This window comes from Cannabis sativa, chromosome 1 (genome assembly GCF_029168945.1).
Source record: "Cannabis sativa cultivar Pink pepper isolate KNU-18-1 chromosome 1, ASM2916894v1, whole genome shotgun sequence".
In the NCBI taxonomy this organism is placed as follows: Eukaryota; Viridiplantae; Streptophyta; class Magnoliopsida; order Rosales; family Cannabaceae; genus Cannabis; species Cannabis sativa.
In genome coordinates this window covers 34139626-34164033 of record NC_083601.1, presented here as the reverse complement: position 1 = coordinate 34164033, position 24408 = coordinate 34139626, and the positions used below count along the sequence as shown (strand labels likewise).

Below are 24408 nucleotides of genomic sequence, written 5' to 3'. Positions count from 1 at the left end.
CTTTACGATTGTATATATATTCTGCCGCATATATCTATTGCTTTACGATTGCAATCGTCAGCCGCATATATGTGCGAAAGAAACTCTCACATATTGAAAGTTTTGGTTTTGTTTGGTGATATCGACATATGAGAATATATATATATATGTGTTGGTTTATCAATTTGGATTATAGCATTTTAATTGCACTCACTGTGGGATATCAATTTGCGATACAGATATATAGCTTACTGTTTGCAATATAAATATGCTTTCCATTATGATTGTTTTGTTTTATATATAAATATATTATAAAATAAAACAAAAGTTTGCTGCGATTTGCATATAACAGTAAACGAAATACAGTTTTTCTTTTATATATATATAAGAAATCGGTGTGCACATAAGTTTATTAATATATATGTGCAAAGTTGTTAAGTATTATAATTTAAATTACTTATACATGTATGCATAAGTTTATTAATTTTGTAATAATTCAGTAACAATTAATTCAAATTTTGGTATGGAATTTATTAAAGATATCTATTATTTTAATTAAATTAATTGAAACAAAATATCACCAAAGTGATCTCTTTTGTGTAGATTAATTTAATAAAAATATTATGATAATTGTGTGTATGTGATTCATAAATTTATTAACTAACCCAAAGGTGAGTTAATAGTTAGTTGAATTGCATGCATGTTTGTGGTGATAAATGTGTGACAATTATAAGGTAGTTTGTGTGAATAATATGTTAGTCTAAAGATTGCATATTATTTGACATAATTTATTGTCAATGTTTGATCACTACAACAAGAGTACCGCTTACAATTAATATTACTGTCCAAAGACTTAATATTAATGTTGTGTTTGGTATCTTGAGATGGGATTAACCATTATTTGAATTTATTGTTTTATTTGGATTCTTATATGAGCATGTTATTTATGTAATTGTATTGTTCTTTTCAGCTGTTGCTAGTGTATCTGCTAACCTTAATTCGGTACCGGTCCTTAATGGTAATAACTTTAAGGATTGGAAGGAGAACATTTTTATTGTTCTTGGCTGCATGGATCTTGACCTTGCATTAAGGATGGATCGTCCTGCTTCTCTTACGGATACCAGTACCTCCGAGCAAAGGAGGATTTATGAGAAGTGGGACCGTTCAAACCGCATGAGTCTTATGATCATTAAGCGCGGCATACCTGAGGCTTTTAGGGGTGCGGTGTCCGAGGAGGTCACCGATGCCACAACTTTCCTTGCTGAAATTGAGAAGCGCTTTGCGAAAAGCGATAAGGCGGAAACAAGTACTCTTTTAAAGAAACTTATTTCCATGAAGTTTAAGGGCAAGGAAAATATAAGGGAGTACATTATGGAAATGTCTCACCTTGCTTCAAAGTTGAAGGCACTAAAGCTTGAGCTTTCTGATGACTTGCTTGTACATTTAGTGCTTATCTCTCTTCCTCCACAATTCAGTCAATTCAAGGTTAGTTATAACTGCCAAAGGGAGAAATGGACTCTTAATGAGCTCATTTCATTTTGTGTTCAAGAGGAAGAAAGACTGAAGCAAGAGAAGACTGAAAGTGCTCACTTGGCAAGCACCTCTAAAGATAAGGGCAAGAAAAGAAAGAATGAGGCTGCTAAGGATAAAGGTCCTGCACATAAGAAACAAACTCAAACCAACAGTGATGATGGTTGTTTCTTTTGCAACATGAAAGGACACATGAAGAAGGAATGTGCTAAGTATATTGCATGGCGAGCAAAGAAAGGTACATTTCTTACTTTGGTCTGTTCTGAGGTAAATTTAGCTTCAGTACCAAGAAACACTTGGTGGTTAGATTCCGGTGCTACTACTAACATCAGTGTTTCTATGCAGGGTTGCCTGAGTTACCGAAAGCCAAATGATGCTGAAAGAAGCATTTATGTGGGAGATGGCAAGTCGGTAAATGTGGAAGCAATAGGGCATTTTAGGTTGTTGTTAAGTACTGGTTACTATTTGGACTTAATAGATACTTTTGTTGTACCGTCTTTTAGACGGAATTTGGTTTCTGTTTCTTGTTTGGACAAATTGGGTTATTGTTGTTCATTTGGAAACAATTGCTTTAGTTTATCTATTAATTCAAATACTGTTGGAACTGGTTCACTTATGGTTTATGACAACTTATATTTGCTTGACACTGTTGCTTCTTATAATGAAACCTTGAATGTGGAATCACGTGGTACTAAGCGTAAAATGGATAATGAAAAATCAAGTTCCTTATGGCACAAACGGTTAGGTCACATCTCTAGAAATAGAGTTGAGCGACTTGTGTCTGATGGAATTTTAGATTCAATTGATTTTTCAGACTTTGATGTTTGTATTGAATGCATCAAAGGCAAACAGACCAAAATAAAGAAATCGGGTGCGAAAAGAGCTACTGATGTCTTAGAGTTGATACATACAGATATTTGTGGGCCATTTCCTACACCTTCTTGGAATGGTCAACGATATTTTGTATCATTCATAGATGATTACTCAAGATATGCGTACCTATTTCTACTTCATGAAAAGTCTCAAGTGTTGGACGTGTTCAAATCTTTTAAGGCTGAAGTTGAGAATCAACTTAGCAAAAGAATAAAGCAAGTCAGGTCTGACCGAGGTGGTGAGTACTATGGCAGATATGACGGATCAGGTGAACAACGTCCAGGACCTTTTGCCAGATATCTAGAGGAGTGTGGAATTGTCCCACAGTACACTATGCCAGGATCTCCTAGCATGAATGGTGTTGCTGAAAGACGAAACCGTACTCTTAAAGATATGGTAAGGAGTATGATCGGATCATTCAACCTTACCGAATCACTGCTGGGAGAGGCACTTAAGACAACAGCCTACATTTTGAATAGGGTACCAACTAAAGCAGCTGCAAACACACCTTATGAGCTTTGGACAGGGCGAAAGCCTAGTCTTAAGCACTTTCATGTTTGGGGATGTCCAGCTGAGGCTAGGCCTTATAGGCCAAATGAAAAGAAGCTGGAACCCAAAACTGTGAGCAGCTACTTTATTGGATATTACGAACGATCCAGGGGTTTCAAGTTTTATGATCCCAAAGTAAAGAATATATTTGAAACGGGAACTGCAAAGTTTTTTGAGGATATTGAGTTTGGGGGGAGAAATACGGTTAAAGACTTTGTTTTTGAGGAGGATTTAGAATCAACCACTCCTCTTGAGGATGAGTTGATTCCTATTCCAATAGTTGCTTTTGACAATATCCAGGATTCCATTCCTAATATTGATCAAGTTTTAGATCAAGAGCAACCAAACATAGTCAATCAAACCCCAGAGGTACAAACTCAACAACCTCAAGAACAAGTGCCTTTGCGACGATCCACTAGAGAAAGAAGAAATGCTATTAATCCAGATGAATATATAGTGTATCTTCAAGAACATGAGGATGGCATTGGAATGATGGAAGATGATCCAATCAACTTTCATCAAGCCATGAAAAGTTCTAACTCTCAAAAGTGGAATGATGCCATGAATGAAGAGAATAAGTCTATGCAAGACAATAAAGTTTGGGAAGTTGTCCCATTACCAGAAGGTGTAAAACCCATTGGTTGTAAATGGATATTTAAAACCAAGAGGGATGAAAATGGTAATGTGGTGAGGTTTAAGGCACGTCTTGTAGCAAAAGGCTATACTCAGAAAGAAGGCATTGATTATAAAGAGACTTTCTCTCCAGTTTCATCGAAAGACTCTTTCAGGATAATAATGGCACTTGTTGCTCACTTTGATCTTGAGTTACATCAGATGGATGTTAAAACAGCGTTTCTCAATGGCGACATTGATGAGACAATTTATATGGAGCAACCAGAAAACTTTGTGGTTTGTGACCCAAAGAAAATGGTTTGCAAATTAAAAAAATCCATCTATGGACTCAAGCAAGCTTCCCGTCAATGGTACCACAAATTTCATCAAGTGGTTCTCTTATTTGGTTTTGAGATGAATGCTGTTGATGATTGTGTGTATCATAAGTTTAATGGGAGTAAGTGTATATTTCTGGTTCTATATGTCGATGACATATTGCTTGCCACTAATGATATAGGCTTATTGCACGAAACCAAGAGATTTCTATCCAAGCATTTTGAGATGAAAGATCTTGGTGACGACTCCTTTGTGTTAGGAATTCAAATACATCGAGACCGTTCTCGGGGTATTCTTGGATTATCACAAAAGGGCTATATCGATAAAGTACTCAAACGGTTTGGCATGCAAGATTGTAGACCAGGTGATACCCCTGTCGTTAAAGGAGACAAATTTTGTCTTAAACAATGCCCTAAAGGAAGCCTTGAAATTCAAGAAATGCAAAAGATTCCCTACGCTTCGGCTGTTGGGAGTCTTATGTATGCTCAAGTTTGTACGCGTCCGGATATAGCGTACATTGTTGGAGTGTTAGGCAGATACTTAAGCAATCCAGGAATTGATCACTGGAAAGCAGCCAAAAAGGTTATGAGATATTTGAAGAGAACAAGAGAGTACATGCTCACATATAGGAGGTCAGATCACTTTGAGATCATTGGATACTCTGACTCTGACTTTGCGGGATGCCAAGATAGTAGAAGATCTACTTCGGGCTACATATATCTGTTAGGTGGTGGAGCTATCTCATGGAGGAGTGCAAAACAAACACTCATAGCTTCATCCACCATGGCAGCAGAATTTGTTGCATGTTATGAGGCATCCAACCATGGTATATGGCTGAGAAACTTTGTCACTGGGCTGCGCATTGTGGATGGAATTGAAAGACCACTTAAGTTGTATTGTGACAATAAGTCAGCTGTATTGTATTCCAACAACAATAGGAGTTCGACGAAGTCAAAACACATTGACATCAAGTTCCTTGTTGTAAAAGAAAGGGTACAAAGTGGACAGATTTGTATAGAACACTTAGGTACAAACTCCATGATCGCAGACCCCCTTACTAAGGGTTTGCCATCCAAGGTCTTTCATGAGCACACTGCTCGTATGAGTGTTTTAGATTATGAGGATATCTAGATTCAGTGGGAGTTTGTCTTTAGTGTGTTTTATTTGTTTCATGAAACATCTGTATTTGGATATTTTCTGATCAGAAATTATGTTATTCAGTTTATTACACTTTGTACATTTAAGCTAAAGTTTTGATCTCCATAAAGTAAAGTAGGACCAATTGAAAATTGACATGAATAGATCACCGTGCATGTAATTTTCATACCACATTATCATGATTGATCTATGTCATTTGGCTATGTTGATATATGTGACCATTGATGGGTTTAGTTGTGATTGATACAACGAAAATCGCTTTGATCCTATGTTGATATAGTTAATGGACGAGATTGCACATGCCTATGGTTATGATGACAAAGTTATGAGCTCAATAAGGTTAACACATTTATATGTATACATATGTGACCCAGTGGGAGATTGTTAGAAATAATTGGGGTCACAATTGTATATATAAAATGTGTGTTGGGTCATCAAATAAATAAGTCAAATTTATGTGGTCTATTTTGGAATAAAGTTTATGACTTAAGGGCATGATTGTCATGATTTTAATATGTGGATACCAATTAGACAATTTCTATATTGATGAGGGGCCAAATAGAAATAGTCAATAAATATTACCAACAGGTTTGTCTGTTGGTAATATAACGGGTAATGGTCCCCATTTGCATCGTATCTTTTCACTCTTGTATCCCCATCACCAAGAGCAAAAATTTACAGAAAAAAAGGTTTTGATGCAAATTGGAAGATCATACCAATAAAGATCATTACAAAGTCGATTCTATGGACTCCGGTACGCTTCCGCTATTCCTTAATTTTATTGTTTGATTCTCTTGAATTAATTAGGGCTATATACAGATTTACAGTATTTCTAATACGGAGAGCTTTGAATTCTTGAAAGAGAAATGCTAAAAGGCACCTGTGGTTCCTAATACTGTATCAATATCGCTATTGGTTCAACTAGTTATCGGGTCTCATATAATTTAATATAATAGTTTTTAGGGAGTATTCCTAACAAATCGCAACGCGACATGTCAAAAAGGTGCCTAATAGCAATGTTCTTTTTGAAAACATATTTTTCTCCCTTTTCGAACAGCCACTATAAACTATATTTTGATTTGTTGTTTTCAGATTTATGATTGCATAAAAAAAATTATTTTTTTAAAAGTTACCGAACAGTATCATTATTTGCCACATTTTAATACTATATTAATTTGTGCAACTGATCACCTAAGTTTAGTTTAAAATCTATGCCAAACTTTTCTTTTCTTTTCTTTTTTTCTTTTGAAATTGGAGGTATTAGGCAAACAAAAAAAAGGAGGGGCTTGAGGAGTTGTTAAATGTGTATGACGTAAGTGCATGCGTTGTGAGTTTGTTTAATTAATTTTGTTGTATATATACGAATATATATGTATAAAAGTGAATAAATAAACACAGGTACAGGTAATGAGATGAGATTCCTAAATGCTACGGGCTACTGCATGCATGCATATATCATATTCATATATATCTTAGTCCATTTGTAAACTGATTTGATAAATTCATTTCTATATATAGGCCCGTATGATTAATCATTCTCATCCTCAAAGTCATTTCAAAGAGTATACAAAAGTTTTAAATTTTGTTCGAAGTTCTTCTTCAAAAGTAATTATTCCCTCCCAATTTCGGTGCTATCATGAAAATTAATATATATATTCATAAAAAAAATATATATATTTATATAAATATATGTACATCAGAAAAGGTGTTTTAGATCATTAACGTTAAAATACATGTATATAAATATATGTATATCATTTGTATATATAGGAGTGAAAGTCTAACCGTAAAGCTTGACCAATACAGGGAGATTTAACTTTAACCCAATCAAAAATACACTATCCACTTTAAAAATATACGTACGCGTACATAGCATTAGCATGTAGAAAACTGATTAGGAAGTACGAATTACGAATTATGTTTTAGTTGGAGATAAAGAAATAAAAAATAAAATAATTTTTATTTTATTTTTTTATTTAGTTGTATTATAAAGTATTGGAATATTATTCTAACGAAGTAAATATATTTTTATTATTTTAGTTGAATGACTATTATATTTTTATTATTTTAGTTGAATGACTATTATATATATAACTTAGGTATTATTACTTTTAAAAATTAAATTTAAGTATTTCTTTGCAGCTGGAAGTTAAACTTAAGCATTTATGTCACAAATTACTCATTTTGAAATGGAAAGAAATATCCTTCTAATGTAAAATAAGAAAAATTTTAATAAATTTTTTACTATTTTTTTTAATACGTTTAAAACTTGATTCAATTTCATTCCTATTCTCATTCTCATATTCAATTCTATTCTATTATTATGTTTTCATTCCCTTTATTCCAATATGTTTACAAAATGAGCTTGTTATTAGGTACTAGTGTTGCCTAGCACCTCTAGACATGTCGCGTCGCGATTAGCTAGCGATACTCCCTAAAAATTATATTGACACATAAAAATGTATCAGGCACTATTAGTGTCCTTTAGCATTTTTATTACAAAATTGTATAAGAATAATAAAAACTTCAGTATTTATGAGATTAATATGTTTCCGTCTGTTGATGAGATCACAATTCATATTAAAAAAAAGGAAATTTACATGGTATACTGATTTTTGTCATTTTTTTACAAAAGTATTGCCAGGTACGTATTTTTTATTTTTTTACTGTGTATTTTTATAAGTTTCATACTACAGTATACTGTGTTTATTTTTTAGCTCTTTTTTTTATTTGTTTTAGTGTTGTTTGCGGTTGTTTTTCATAATTTATTTTTTTAACATCGATTTCACTGTTTTTATTCTATCTTGCTGGAATTAATGATTGTTTTTTGGGTGTTCTCGTGGTGCTGGGGTGGTTCTATTCGTGGATGTGGAAGATGGAGGCTATAATATACATTTCTTCGTCCTTCTATATGGTTATTTTGTGGTTATTTTTTTTTATTTTGGTTCTCCTAAAAATACATTTGACGAGTTCACTAGAAAAAAAGTTTTGAGGTATGTGGTTCTTTTATATTTTTTAAGTGCTTATATCTATTTATTGTTTTACATTTATTTTTGTGTTGTTTTAGTAGTTTTTTTGTTCTGATTCGACTTGCAAATATAATTGCTATTGCAGTATAAAAGAAGAAAAAAATAGTTGAGAGAGTAGAAAAATAATTTCTGCCGTGTGGCAGTATTTTTGTAAAGATTGGATCAAAATTGAATATTTTTCTAACTTTCCCTTAAAAAAATAATGATCACATATGAACATGCCAATATATAATATTGCATGTGTTAATAGTTTTTTCGTCTCATAATTGGATCGACAATTCGACATGGTATTATAAAAAGCTAGTAATTAATTAAGTACTAAAAGCTATATATTTTCTTTCTTTTCTTTTTTTCCTCCGAAGGGATAATTATGATCGAATTCTTTGACTATCATTGCTTTTGTGCTATATTAATTTATTTGTCAAAGTGAAAACCAGTTATGTTACTGTTAATTGTGTATATGTTCCCATTTATGGGGAACAATATAATTGCCAAAGCACATTATTGGGTAATCATGATTTTTTAATAATCTTTTTAATATTGCTGTAATAATTTCCTTCAAGTATGACCGTAGAAATTAGAAAGATTGTGTCTTAACTCGATTTTTTCTATTTAATTAAATATAAATAAAACTAAAAGTATACTATATAAAAATAAATATCACAATGAATTTGCTTCTTATGCTACATAACATCATAAAGCTTTAGTTCTATATTCAATTTACTTTAGCTTCCACTCAAATTAGAATTACTTTACTTTACTGTACTAGGGAAATGAGTGTGTACTAGTAGTATATATTGTATACAGAAAAAAACTGGTCAAGTTTTTCAACGAAAGTGGCCAAATAATTTTGAAAAAATAAATAAATAAAAAGCTCAACTTTTTTTATTTTAATAATTTTCATGAGTTTTCTTCTTAGGGCTACTAGTTGGGTGATCAAATTTATGATTCAACGTACACAAGCAAGGTAAGATATATGGCATATTCCCAATGGTAGTAACTTATCCGATTCATATTTGGTCACATAATTGACCTAAAGAAAAAGTATTAAGGGACACTTGGCAGTGAATTAACAAATTAAAAGCCCGTGCGGGTTAAGATTAGAGCAATTGAATATGTTGACCAGAATATGTCACACGTGCAAAGCAAGAGAGGAAAAGAAATAGTCATTGAATAATACTTCGGAAAGTTTTCATGATTGGCAATTTGGCATCTTAAAGAGAATGATTCCAAGGGCAATCAAAATGCCTGTAAACTTTGGTTAAGTCCGAATCTGCTGTAAGAAACCTATATCGTAATACTTATCTATATATCTCGACACCAGTTGTATAATTCTGACGTTTTAAATTTAATCGTCGGGGTCAACAAATTTGAAACAAATAGAGAATTACTTAACTGTCTTAAATCTAAACTGAATGTCACCCGTTGCGTTTTTTTTTCTTTTTTTCTTTTTTGATGATGAATTTTGATAAGGATGATTTGGAGAAAAAAAAAAAAAAGAGCAAAATTCTAAGTTCGTTTGTTATTTAGTGGCTGCTGTTCGAACCAGTTTGGTTACTTTTTTGGATGATAAAATGTGTGAAGAATTTTACGTACGAAACGCAAACTGATGTATTAATTATTGGCCATGTTTTCATCTCACTCACTGGATGCTCTTTTTTTGATCAGAGAGAAAAGGCAGTGAACTATGAATGGGGTTGGGGAGCTCAATTTATATTGGTGGTGTTAAACTGTTAATAATTCATTTGTTAATTAACATTTTCTTTTTAGAGGAAGAGAGAAAACTTGAACTAGAAATCTAGAATCTATATAATATAATTGACATTTTGGAAGAAATTCAAAAATTAATACCAAGTTCGACTTTTTAGACAGCTATATATAGAATGTTAATTCTTCTTAGTCCGTAGAAAACTAATGTAATAAAAATGAGGTTATTTCGTAAATAATCCAAAATGATAAAAAAATTTATATATTTACCGATCTACATTTATTTTGCGGTTACTATTAATTTATTACAAAAATACGTACCATTATTTTTTAATTATTTATTCTAAAAATTGTTTTTTTTAATTATTATTTTCATACTACAATTAATATTATTTCGGTGAAAATAAATTTGTTTTCATTTTTATTTTTCAGTTTTGTTTTTAGTCAAATTAGAATTTTATTAATTTATTAAATTAGTCAATAAATAATTAAGATTGTAATTTAATAGAAACATCACTTTTAAAACAAAAATACGACCTTCTTGTAAAACAATAAGTAATCATATTATCGTTTAATAAAAATTAAGAAAAACATATTGTTTAGAGAAAAAAATAAATAAACTTACTCGTTTATATATAAATATACATATATATATATATGTCAGTTTAAATAATTGTTGACCCAATTAAACTATTTTGAATTTTTGATGGCACGTGAGAAAAGAAATCATCCCAATAATGACGGTAATTTTTTTTATTACTTATTGTAATTTTTTGTTTATAATTAGTACTACAACCTCTAGATTCATTGCACCGAACCAAAAACTATTTTTTTTGAGCAATTTGCGGCGAAACCCCCTTATGTTTTGATTTTTATACACTTAACCCCCTTATCTTTATTTTTGGTGGCAAAACCCCCTTATGTTTTAATTTTTATACACTTAACCCCCTTATCTTTTTTTTTGTGGCAAAACCCCCTTATGTTTTAATTTTTTACACTTAACCCCTCTATCTTTTGTTTTGGTGGCAAAACCCTTCAGTTTACTTTTCTTTGCAAATTTAAAGTTTTAGTTAAATATTACCGTTAAATACTAACTGGATTACTACTGTATCGACTTCGAGGTTTTACCGTTACATATACAAAGGTGTATACAGTGGTCATCCAGTTGATATTTAACGGTAATATTTAACTGGCGTGTCAAATTTGCAAAGAAAAATAAACATAAGGGGGTTTTGCCAACAAAAAAAAGATAAGGGGGTTAAGTGTATAAAAATTAAAACATAAGGGGGTTTTGCCACAAAAAAAAAGATAAGGGGGTTAAGTGTATAAAAATTAAAACATAAAGGGGTTTTGCCACCAAAAATAAAGATAAGGGGGTTAAGTGTATAAAAATCAAAACATAAGAGGGTTTCGCCGCAAATTGCTCATTTTTTTTTCATGTTTTAATTAGCTGAATTGATTATACATGGGTGTGTAGTGTAGGGGTAACTGTTGGATCATTTATTATACTTTAGCTACGCGGTACAGAAGTTCAATATTATTGTTGCATTAGCCAATTAAATTTCACTCGAAAGAAAATATAAAAGTAAAAGTCAGTACTTTTATTTTTGAATAGTGCGCAAAATAAAACACCCTTGACTGTAATATTTTTCAAAATAGAAAAAAGGAACACAAAATCACAACTATATATGAACATATTTCCATATTAGAATGAAGAAGAAAAATCAACAAAAAATAGTTATAATAACGTGATCGCGCCATAGACGGGAGAAATGTTTATTGGTCACAAAAAGACAAATAAAAGTACTACATGATTTTCACGTGTTATGTAAACAAATCATACCTTTGAATGTCGACTAGTTTCTGTGAAGAATAAAGTTTTGCTTGTATCTTAACAATAAAGAATTATTGGCACAATATGCCATACTGGAATTTCGCAATGAATGTACATCATCAACATCAATTAATCGTGCAAATATTTATATATATTATGTCGAAATTTAATAACGTCCACACTACTGGAGGAGGATTATTAATTAGTTCGTAGTATATTTTACAAAAGTTGGTTTCAGTTGCAATCATGATCATGTTCATATTGACAATGCTTATCCGAATATATATTCGATCAATACTGACTAATTCTTTTATAAACTAAACTATTCGATTTCTAAATCTAAAAATATTATTATGCAGAGAATTTTTTTTTTATTAATCCAATATACTCCTTCCTTCCTTTGCAAATCGAAAAACCTCATCATATATAATATATGGTGATTATCAATTAGTGTTCATCATCTCTTACAAATTAAAGCAACACATAACTAGTCTATAACTCTCATGATATCAAAACACATTTAATTTTGAAAAACAACTTCGAAATAATCAATAAGGTAAAAGAGCATTGGTAAGAATATTAACTGTAGATAGCGACCGAAACCAAATTTATAAAACAATATTTTGATTCCAAAATGACATGTACCAAATATTGATCACGTCCTTGTTGGATTGTATTATACAAAGAGTAGAGATACATCGAATTTGTATGCTAACAAGCAAAAAAGTGGGGGCGAAATTCCGTTTAGGCCCTTTTCATATACTATTATTATGATTTCCTTTTCAGGAAACTGCTATCTACCCTTTTTTTTTTTACACCCCCAACACTTTGAATAGTCCTCTGTTTTTTTTTTTTTTGGTCATATCTAAAGCCAAAATGTTAGCCCAAAGAATCTCAGATATTTACAGAAATGCACTCCCTACTTTGATTGTTATAGTTTCGCAATAATGCCCTCCCAAAATGCATTCCTACTTCTGTAATTTCATCACTGCCTAAACCCGAAACCCGCTGAGTGGGCCGGGTATCTGAACCCATACGGGTCCAGCGAGTTTGAGTAATTCTGAGTCAAAACGTTCGAGTTCGTCTGATAGAAGCCCGAATTATCAATCCGTTGAGAATTTCTGAGTCCACTTTGTACTTCTTCATCCATCGAGTTCTCTAACTTATTCTTCGGTGGAGATTGATCCACGTGGCAGAGAGGAGGGATACTAGAAGGGACGAACATGTCATTATTATTATATCCGACGGTTCCAGTACATTGTTGAGGTTGAGAAGCTTGATTACCCGGTACAAGTTCCGGCACCGAGTTCAAAGCTGCTAGAGTTGCCCAGTCAAAATTCCCAGAACCCAGATTAAGGAAACCGAGCTTTTCGTCTCCCTGTTGGTGAAGTGTCTTCAGAGAATTGACACGTGGCAAATTGAAAAACCTGTCGTCGATGGCCGGAAGTGAGTCGAGGACGTCGTCCAGGTGCGACGAAGAGGACGATGAAGACCCATTGCTGTGTTCTTTGCTCATTGGACTAGCCATCATCATTTGCTTATTCTGAGAGCCCGAGCTCTTCTTGTAAATACGACATAGAACCCATTCATCCAGCTACAATAATTTTCAAATAGAAAGTAATTTAATTAATACTTTTATACGAAAAAACAACAATAAACTAATTAAGTAAGCTTCTTAATTAAGTTACATGTGACAAATTGATTATATATTAATTTAATTACGTACCTTAGTGCTACCATTTTTACGCGACGGTTCAATTAGGCGATACTCGTGCATGATCCAGTTCGTCTTTGTTCCTTTTGGAGCTTTGCCGACGTAAAATACCAGAGCTTTTTTAATCCCCACTTTTCGACCTTCGGTGGTGATTATTTTATCAGTACCGGTAGCTTTCCAGTACCCGGATCCTGCAACCCTATTGGGTCGGGAACCGTTCGGATATTTTCGGTCCCTCGGACTAAAAAAATACCATTCTTTTTCACCAAATATAGCTTTGCCTAAAAACAGGGGAAAGAGGATATTGTTAATACAAATTCAAAAAGTAATTGAAACCAATCTGATATGAATTGCAAACTGTAATCAAGCTCTTACTTGGTAATACCCATGGGTCAAACTTGTACAAATCTATTTCTCCAATAATTTCGAGACTAAAGTGGTGTCCAGCAACTTTTCTACACAAATACTGAACCAAAAGCTCCTCGTCTGTCGGAAAGAACCGGAAACCCGGAGGCAAGCTCAGCTGAGAAAGCGGGTCCATCTCGGGTACACCCATTTCTTCAGTCCACGTTTTTTTTTTTCTTTCAAATAAAGCAGATGAGTGAGAGAGAGAGAGATGGAGTATGAGAATTGGGATTTTTGAAATTGATTTCTTTTTTCTTCTCTTTTTTTTTTAAGTTCCAAGAAATGACACTTATTTATAGAAGAGTAATTGTGGGGGTTAGATAAGTACGGTCATGACTCATCTTTGTCTTACTATTGTTCAAGTGGGACCTACGGAAGTTAATCACCGATTAGAAATGGCCACGTGCACCTTTAAGTTCGACGTTATCATGCGGCCGACCTTATCCGAAACTCGTACGGTTCAGGGCTTGGGTGCATGAATTTATGAAACCTCGCGAAAAGATACAGTAGTGACTCATCCCGAGGAGGAGGACACGTGTCTACCAATGAGATAACCTTCTAGACCATCTTTCTTTTTGTTTTTGTTTTTATTTTAATCATCTGCGCCTAAAAAAGATAAAAAAGGCCCCTACTTTGCATTTTTCGTTGTGGAGGCGTTTTTCACGCGTGGAGTTAAAGAGGGCCCTGGTCCATTGGCCGTCGGCAAGTGAGAAAGGACACGTGCCATTACGTGGACTGATGTAGAGCTCACACCGGAGAAAGAAGGAGAGAGTTAGGCTGGAATTTTTGTCAAAACGACAAGACGGTGATATGGAGTGAAAAAGAAAAAAAAGTTAAATGTAACTAACTGATGCCCAATCCTGATAACACGTCAGCGTAATATAAAATTTTTTGTCAGTACTCTAATTTTAATTTATTATTTGGGGTTCTTTTTGAAGGTGTATACGTGTTCGTTTATGAGATTTTAGGGGTTTCTTTCACTCATCAACTACTATAAGCTAGGTTACAAGTATGATTTTACACATAAATTTTATGGATATATATTTGGTGTTATTTAATTGCTAGCTGGTGATGTGAATTGGTCAAAGGTTTGAGAGGTGGAAAGAACTGGATCCTTCTTCTTTGTAATGAGGACGTTACTACATATGGATTTTGTGAACGTGGAGGTTTCTTATTGGTTCAATGATAGTATTTGTACTCGATATGATTGAAAGGTCAAATAGCTTGCACGTATATAGATTCCAAGCAATCGTCGTCACTTTTTATTTACGACGAGAGTTTTGGTATTGTTATTATTATTATTATTATTATAATTAAGTGAAAATGAAATCCCAAAGAGGAAATAAAGTAATAGAAAAATATAGGTCAATTAGGTGTTAAAATTAGCCTTGTTGAGATTCGGTATTGGCCACGTGCACATATCACAATTGCTACATGGCACTTAATATGTGGTTGTGTGTGGCACTTGGACGGCTGCGATTCTATGAAATGTACACTTGTCGTAGAAAACAATGGTTTTTTGCACCTACTTTTCACTGCTTAGACCTTGAACTAAATATTTTACGTACACATGTATCTCAACTCAATAACAAATCAAATTAATTAATTATTGAGTTTAGACTTGTATGAGTTGATTTTAAATATATATATTTTCAGACTCTCCTCTCTTTTTTCTTCTTTTTATTTTCTTAAAAAAATATATTAAGAAAATAATATGTAGTTTCTTTGTGTTCGTTTTCAATACTTTTCTATATCTTATCGATTTAGCTGACTTTGCCCATCAAATTATATGCTTAGTCAATAATAGGAATGTCAGTCGGGCCGGGCCCGGCCCGGCCCGCCACAAACCCGGCCCGGCCCGATATCACTTTGGCCCGGCCCGGCCCGGCCCGACTCCTTCTTTTGGCCTAGCGGGTCAAGCCCGGCCCGAGATAATTGGGCCGGGTTAGGCCCGACCCGTTTTTTTTTTTTTTTTTTTTTTGGTATTAACATGTAAAACCGGGCCGGGCCAATAAAGTCTCGCCTGTCTCAATAATGATGTATTCGTGTAAATCTCCATATTGTGATGTCACCAATCCGTATAGAGTCCATGCAACTGGACAAGCCCAATAGTACCACCTCCACTCCACCATATTGGTATCCTCTGTGTTTTAATTACATATGAAAACATTACATTAATAACTTTTTTGTTACAATATTAGCATGCATGAAAATGTCTATGATTATTGGTTTCATTGTGTTTCGGTCAATACTTGAATAATTAACTTTAGTTTTTTGTATTTGACAGTGTCAGTATTGTTATAGAAGCTGTCTATGCTTGTGTATATGTATATGTATTAGAATATATATGTGTTATAGATTCTTACGGTTCGAGGGACGATAAAGCCAGCGAAGATGTTCCATAATCCATAGAAGGCAGAAGAAACGATGGAAGCAATGTGATGGTTAGGAGTGACTCCCACACACATCATGCCATAAAAAGTGAAGTAGAGCATACCAAAGAAGGTGTAAAACAGATACCAAAAGAACTTTGCTGCAGTCCATTCGTATCCGATCATTGCGTATACTATTAGGCAATATACTGCAGCTTGAAAGAAAATGTATGGAATCTCCACTACCACCTGCATCATATACATATAAATATTTATATTGTTTATAGATTTTTGTTAGATGATTCGTGGGTAACTTGTTTGGGATTTTTTTTAGGGATTTAGTTTTTTTTTTTTTAATATTTAAAACCGGGCCGGGCCGGGCCCGACCCAAAATAATATATACCGGGCCGGGCCGGGCCGAGCCCGAAGCCCGATAAGAGCCCGAATAATTCGGGCCACAGTCGGCCCGTCGGGCCAGGGGCCCGGCCCGGCCCGCGAAAATAGCCCAAATTGACATTCCTAGTCAATAATCAAACTGGATGCCTTGAAGAGGAAAATAAAGCGAGATATTTAATAGGAATAATAATGACTATAAAGTCTTGGTGATCAATTATAGTAATAGCTAGCTTAGAGCTGGGGAAGGCTTTTTGTTGTTATTTGTCAATTTAATATTATTTTGTTGTGGCCTCTGTTGTCACCTGTGATGTAAATATTATTATAAAAAATATGAATTATTTATTAATGATGAATATTGATCGAAATAAGTGTCACATGTCATTAAAGTGTTCCTTTTTTTTTTCTTTTAGTTATATAAAGTTTTTTAAATTCGACTTACTGAAAGAAATCAGAGTAATCATTGTCAAATTCCCAAATTAATTATAATCATTTGTTTGGGTTAAGAGTGAAAATTGGTAAGAATAGAAATAATATACCAAATTAGTTGGACGTACACAATAAAATATGTAGAACTTTTTACACTTATTACACATACCCAAATAAGCAATTAAATAAAAATAAAATTACATTGTTTAAGCATATACTATTGTTATATATATGAATGGAAAAATTATAAATTTATATGCACAATTGAACTTTTGAAGTCTAACAAACGTGCACATGAACATTCCTGATCTGACAAGAAGACAAAATGACCACTCACGAATAAATATGAAAGTAATTAGTCTACTTTTATATATAACATATTACATAATTTTTTATTCAAAGTAAAATAAAGTATATAGAATTTCGGCCAACATTAAAAAGTATTATATTGGCTTTAAAAAAGAAGGTTAAAAAGCACTAAGCATCTTTTCACTCAGTACTATTTAATGTATTTTATAACACTTTTTGTTAAATAGGCGCTACCTTCATGACATTATTATTTTCTTTTGTGTCTGTGTTGATTTATATTTAAGTGTCTAAATTCCATGTCTTCAACTAGCTTTTCGAAAAAATGGGGTTAGCTAGTAATAAAGCTTTCAATTAATATTTTTAAATAATTTCCATGGATTTAAAAACAATTAACCGTAATTTTTTCACTGGCTTACTGGCTTATGATGAATTATTAATATATATTAGATGTTGTAGAGTTCCAAAAGTTGGTGTTTCTTTTTTTCTTTTTTTTTTTTGACATACATAAGCAAAAGGTGGTATGTTTTAACTTGAAGAGTGGGGGCCAAATTTCTCAACTACTATCACTGCATAGCTAACATTATTATAATATTATTTATTTGTTTTTCTTCTTCTTCTTCTTCTTCATATTTTTAGCTTTATTTACGATTTTAGTGCTGGAATCAATAATAATAATAATAATAATAATAATAATAATAATAATAATAATAATAATAATAATAATAATAGAAGTGGCAATTATTTTTTTATTTCATTATAACTTTTTTACTCGTCTATAATAATTAAGTTAGTAATTTTTTTTTCTCTTCAAAAAAAAAAACTTTGTACGTAATTTTTAAAGCACAGTAACTTTTTCCCATTTGGTGTTTTCTTTCTTTTTTTTTGTTCAAACAAGAATGTTTTCTCCCATTTGGGATCAATAGATCGACTCAAATAATTGAGGTTGGTATTTTTAATAAATTTTAGAGGATGTTGTGCGATATATTATATGTATATATATCTATATATATCTATATATCTACTGATCACTTTGCAACATGTTGTTCGGTAGGTAGGGAGATGCTTGTATATTACACCATATAAAATAAAAATTCATGTATATTGTATATTATTATTTGTATTATGCTTTGCAGCCTATGTTGTCCACTGATCAGTACTAAAAAATAATATATTTATCTGTACGTGTAATTGTGAAAGCACATAATAAGTTTATAGCTTCAAAAGTATCGAAGTAATGGGATACATTAGTATCAGCATGTTGGATTAGACTGATTCATATATAATTTCGAATTTCTATAATATTCAATTTGACACTATAGTTATGTATACAAGAGCACAGTAATATTCAAGCCAACAAGATTAATTATTAATTTTGCGGCGCTGAAAATGGTTCCCTATTAGCTGGATGTCATGGAGCACGACTGGATCAGTTTATCTAAGCCCACGTACTCTTGAAATGATTTTCACAATGTTCACACTTTGACCATAATTCTTATTGGCCAAATTTGTTTTTCAAGTTGGAGAACTAAAACATATATATTCAACTATGTAAATGATAACCCACGTGCGGTTAGTTTGTTGCAACTTGAAAGTCAATTTTTTAACTTCTTTTTGTACATATAGTTAATTTGCGTACAGCTTCAATCAAACATTAGTTAAATTAACCTGCTTGGTTTTGATACGTGTTTTGTTGAAAACCGAAAACCCAAATACGATATTTACTAAAAAAAAATGAGTTTCATAACAGTGTAAACATAATTGAAGGGAGGAATCAACTGAAGCATTGAATCTTGTACATATTATTATTGATCTATAATATCTATATATTTTATGAATTCTAGCTGTACGTGTTACCTGTGTGTTTATTGGTGTTTAGGTGACCCAAATATATAGAGGGACACAATGACATAAATTAGATAGAGGAATAGCTGGATTAGACATATATATGTAGGATGTAGCCATTGTGTAGGTTAGAAGTTCCTTATTATTATCCCAGATTTAATTGCTACTTATTGTACGTAGTGTTTGTATATTTATTATAGGTGAACTTTTGAGTTTAATTAATGGAGATAATAAATTGAAATTAAATATTAATTAAAGATTTTGAAACGTAGTAGCAGTACTGTAGCATGGACGCACTAATCAATAACTAATAATAATGTGGTCCTTTGAGGTGTCGTTCACGAAAGATAATTCGTATATGTATTTATTTAGATGTTTAAAATAAGGGTTGGTATTGACTTTTTAGTTTACATTTCTTATGGATAAAACTTTGTGTAAGTTTTTTTCTTTTTTAAATGGTAATTTGACTAGTTATAAAAAGTTTAAATTAATTTTCGTTTGTAGTATTGGTTATAAAGTAATCTGAAGAGCTTTATTGGATGAGCAAATGAGTGGTTACATTAGTCTGATCAGTGATTATGGCCAGTTTGGTGCAACGGTTGTGTTAGAGATTTTATAACAATGGAAGAAAATCAAGATTTATTACAACTCTATTGTAAAATAATACAAGGACTAAAATAAGAGATTGATTAAATATATGCTACAATACATATATATATACACTATATATATATTATATATATACGAAAGGTAGAAGAGGAGATTACAACACATGTAATATAATATATGTATATATATAACAAGAGAATAATATATATGTATAAACACTCACTCACAACCTTGAGTGTAGATTAGTGGGGATCACCATGACTTGAACAAGGTATTACACCTTTGTCCAAAAGCTTATAAGGGAACTCTCTAGGAAATAGCTTTGGGAATTATCAAGCCTTTTAGGGTTTTCTAGCAAAGTGCTTTCTTGATAGAAAACTTCATCTCACAATGAGCACATTAGACTCCTTTATATAGTGTTTAGGTGATCACTCTTAGAATTCAAACTCACCATCTCATTTCTCTCATAAAATGAGCATTAATATAGTTTGTAACAACTATATTTCAAACCATTTGAATCCTATCATCAAATTGTGTAACATCTCTTTTATTACACAATATTATGATCAACCAAAAGAAGTTACAAAAGCAATTAACTTTGTAACTCTTCTCCATGTTATAAAGTGTAGGTTACAATTTTAGGTTAAATAAATTATATGTTACACAATTTATTTACCAAACACCTAATACATATTATTCACATAATAATATATATTACTACATTTTAATCTACACTTATTATATTATAAAATAATATAACAATCCCCCACTAGATTAAAATGTGTAACACACTTGTAACATTTATTTAATCAATCAAAATATTATATCAAAATATAACATTCCCCCACTTTGATTGAATAAATACACACTTTCAAAGAAGTCTTGCTTAGTAGGTGCATTAGGTAAAATGTCTTTCGACTTGAATTTTACCTTAGTGTAGTTACCACAAAGTTTGATGAAATTTTGGTTGCCGTAGCATTGAACCACTATTCCTTTAATACAAACCGGTGATAACACACACACCCTCGCTAATGCTCACTTGAGACCGCATGTCTCGCTCTTGCACCGTTAATGGCCATGTGCAAAATTCCAATTCATGGACTCTCTAGAGAAGACTCCCAATTCTCATAAGAGGCGGCACCACCTCTAGCCCATATAGGTGGAGTTTTAGTGTCTCACCACTCTTTAGACACTTCTTAAGCTTAAGTGAGTTTTCTTAAGCTTAAGCTCCATTAAAAAACCTTTCGGTTTTAACCCTCAATTTTCACCACATGTACTCATTCATAGATGAGACAATTGAGTACCATATTCACTCTATTGACTTGTTATTACCTATTGAACTTAAGACTAGATGTTTACTAGTGTTAAGATAGGTTACCATCAATGAGCAAAACACTAAGGGAGTTTAGGTCCCATCCCTAGAAAATTCATGCTTTAATCTTGTACGGAGATTAAGCGATTTGTTATAACCTCTCACTATTGATTCCATGTGAATCATGCATGCCAAAAATATAGTGTTCACTTTGTGACCACTTTTCTCCTTAAGTACTTAAGCTTTGAAAATTAAATCATAAAAGATTAATTTTCACACAACTCAAATTCTCAATAATTTTGATACCAAGCATATCAAAAATACACCAATTTAGACACCAAACATGTCTAAATTCTCATATTTTATTTTTAGACACCAAGTATGTCTAAACTTTCTCATATTAGAGTATACACCCCCACACTTTCACATTTCATTATCAAGACAATATCTTGATTTTAAAATATAGAAGACCACTTTGTCTCTATAACTCTTTTAATTAATTTCTTTCTTGAAATTATTTTCACTTAACTTTGACACCAAAATATGTCAAAATTTTACATATACACATAGCCAAATTTGATTTAGAATTTGAATTCAAAATCAAATAAATTAATCAATAATGTCTCAACACATTTTGATTAAATTTGTGGCTCACCCCCACATTTTTACCATAAAGTGTATATAAAATATCACTTTTGTGTATTTTTCTCTTCAAATGACTCTTTAAGGCCACTTTAAAAATACCATTTGACATTTTTAGTTTTCTCAACAAAACTAAAATATCAAACTCACATTACTACTCATAAAATAATGTGATTATTTTACTCATAATTTATGGTTATCTCCTTATTGAAATTAGCCCAAAATTATACCAAAGTTAACAAAATTCTCAACAATTTTGTTCACAACTTTGATCATTTAAGATTCAAAATTGCTTCTCCAATTTTGTTATCTTTTCACTATTTTTGAATCCACATTGATTCATTTACTTTTGAGTCCAAAATTGCTCTTCCAATTTATGGCTCATTTCACAAGTTTGGATTCACTTTTAATCCATTTGTTCTTGCTTATGACAATGCAAGTCCAATAAAAGTGTAACTCTCATAGTCCACTTTTCCTTATCTCAAATATGAGATGATTATCTCTTATAATCTAATAAAAGATGTAACTTCTCAAAAGTCATCTTTTATTATCTCACAAAGTGAGATGTTCACCACCATATTGAAAAAGAATTCAAAATTTCTTTATTCACAAAATAGATGATAATAATTTCCACATCAATAGCAATAAACAATATTATATTATTACTATCAACATTATTATCATACTATATAACTCATATATTAATATAATATGTATGTTACTAATCAAATGTAGATTAAAATGTAGTAATATATATTATTTTATAATTTATTATATTATATTAAACAATATTATATTATTTTATAATATAATAAGTGTAGATTAAAATGTAGTAATATATATTATTATGTGAATAATATGTATTAGGTGTTTGGTAAATAAATTGTGTAACATATAATTTATTTAACCTAAAATTGTAACCTACACTTTATAACATGGAGAAGAGTTACAAAGTTAATTGCTTTTGTAACTTCTTTTGGTTGATCATAATATTGTGTAATAAAAGAGATGTTACACAATTTGATGATAGGATTCAAATGGTTTGAAATATAGTTGTTACAAACTATATTAATGCTCATTTTATGAGAGAAATGAGATGGTGAGTTTGAATTCTAAGAGTGATCACCTAAACACTATATAAAGGAGTCTAATGTGCTCATTGTGAGATGAAGTTTTCTATCAAGAAAGCACTTTGCTAGAAAACCCTAAAAGGCTTGATAATTCCCAAAGCTATTTCCTAGAGAGTTCCCTTAGTGCTTAGAGATAGGGGGAAATAAGCTTTTGGACAAAGGTGTAATACCTTGTTCAAGTCATGGTGATCCCCACTAATCTACACTCAAGGTTGTGAGTGAGTGTTTATATATATATATTATTCTCTTGTTATATATATACATATATTATATTACATGTGTTGTAATCTTCTCTTCTACATTTCATATATATATATGTAATATATATAGTGTATATATATGTATTGTAACATATATTTAATCAATCTCTTATTTTAGTCCTTGTATTATTTTACAATAGAGTTGTAATAAATGCAGTTTGTTGGAAAAATTCTCATTACAAAAGAGAATAGGAGGATTACAATCAAAATACTCAAAATACAAATAAAAGTATTTCATCAAAATTACAAGAAATCTAGAGAAGAAGAAAGGATAACACACAAAAAGTTTGACCAAGGCTCAAGGACCTTTGTCCTAAAAGTCATTTCCTCCCTCATATGGACACTTAGGGAAACTCTAGAAATGCTCTTAAGGATTTATCAAGCTTCATATGCTCAGCCTAGTGTCTAAGGATGAGCATATCCTCACAAGGTTCTAACCACAACAAATGGTTTCAACGACACCTTTCACAAGTGAACAATATGGCCTCTATTTATAGAGTTTTTCACTCCCATATGAACATGAATGACCACCATAAAGCCCTTGGATGTTACCAATTATAAATTGGGCATTTATAGTATTAAATGGGTGATTTTGAGGAGTTTTGGAATTTTAGAAAGACTCAAAAACGTTTGTGCTTGTATGCTGAAAAAAACAGTAACTAGTTACTAGTTACCATTTTTTCAGCTTTAGCCAATTCTTCTCCAAAGTGTTCCAAATGACTTCCACTTGATTTTGAACCATTTATACACCATATAAATGAATAAATCAAGTCTCCAACAACTATATTTTTAATAGCTATCATTCATTCACATTCATAAATAATTAGTAACATCTTTTACTAATTTAAGAGTGAAAGAGATCAGAGTTACATATTCAAGTGATCATCAAGTTAAAGGATTTGCAACTCCTATTTTGTGATCATTCTACATACATTTTGTAACTCCATAATGTATGTTACAATTTGACAAAATTAATACTTTGTCACACTTAATTATTTACAACTTAATTATTTAATCTAAATATTATATTATATAAAATAATATAACACAGTTAAGTTATGGAAAAAATTTGAGTTAAGTAGTGTTTAGTAAATTATAAATTTTAAAGTGTTATTAATAAAATTTTAATTATATATAATGATAATGAAATTAATTATAATATAATTGTCACAAAAATATAAAAACTTATGATATATAAAAAATTTGTATTTTCTATACATATATTTTTTTAATATAAAGTTTGAATTTATAAATAATTAATTTAAACATAATTTATAGTATTTTCAAATAATATTTAAAATGAAGAAAAATATAATATAATATGAGTATTTTCTTATAAGATGATATATGATTTGTTCACATCAAATTATATAAATATTAAATT

The 24408-nt window shown here is 31.5% G+C and overlaps 2 protein-coding genes and 1 pseudogene across 2 annotated transcripts; 1 reads left to right on the top strand and 2 right to left on the bottom strand.

The window, feature by feature from the left end:
• The first annotated feature begins 441 nt into the window (after positions 1–441).
• On the top strand, positions 442–2096 carry LOC133033494 (uncharacterized). Its single transcript, XM_061108280.1, has 2 exons — positions 442–1747; positions 1855–2096. Exons 1-2 carry the CDS (start codon positions 1048–1050, stop codon positions 1881–1883), a joined length of 729 nt encoding a protein of 242 aa, XP_060964263.1. The 5' UTR covers positions 442–1047; the 3' UTR covers positions 1884–2096.
• A 10101-nt stretch (positions 2097–12197) lies between these two features.
• Positions 12198–14017, bottom strand: LOC115706266 (NAC domain-containing protein 72). Its single transcript, XM_030633854.2, has 3 exons — positions 13697–14017; positions 13334–13602; positions 12198–13201 (listed from the first exon to the last, which is right to left on the bottom strand). Exons 1-3 carry the CDS (start codon positions 13875–13877, stop codon positions 12593–12595), a joined length of 1059 nt encoding a protein of 352 aa, XP_030489714.1. The 5' UTR covers positions 13878–14017; the 3' UTR covers positions 12198–12592.
• Positions 14018–15711: 1694 nt separating this feature from the next.
• LOC133034166 (ABC transporter G family member 36-like) lies at positions 15712–16515 on the bottom strand (annotated as a pseudogene).
• Between the last annotated feature and the right edge of the window lie 7893 nt (positions 16516–24408).

Coding starts and splice junctions, on each gene's coding strand:
- LOC133033494 (XM_061108280.1), top strand. CDS start 1,048: ATGGATCTTGACCTTGCATTAAGGATGGATCGTCCTGCTTCTCTTACG. Junction 1,748..1,854: donor TGCATGGCGAGCAAAGAAAG/GTACATTTCTTA, acceptor GTTTCTATGCAG/GGTTGCCTGAGTTACCGAAA.
- LOC115706266 (XM_030633854.2), bottom strand. CDS start 13,877: ATGGGTGTACCCGAGATGGACCCGCTTTCTCAGCTGAGCTTGCCTCCG. Junction 13,603..13,696: donor TGACCCATGGGTATTACCAA/GTAAGAGCTTGA, acceptor CCCTGTTTTTAG/GCAAAGCTATATTTGGTGAA. Junction 13,202..13,333: donor GTAAAAATGGTAGCACTAAG/GTACGTAATTAA, acceptor AAATTATTGTAG/CTGGATGAATGGGTTCTATG.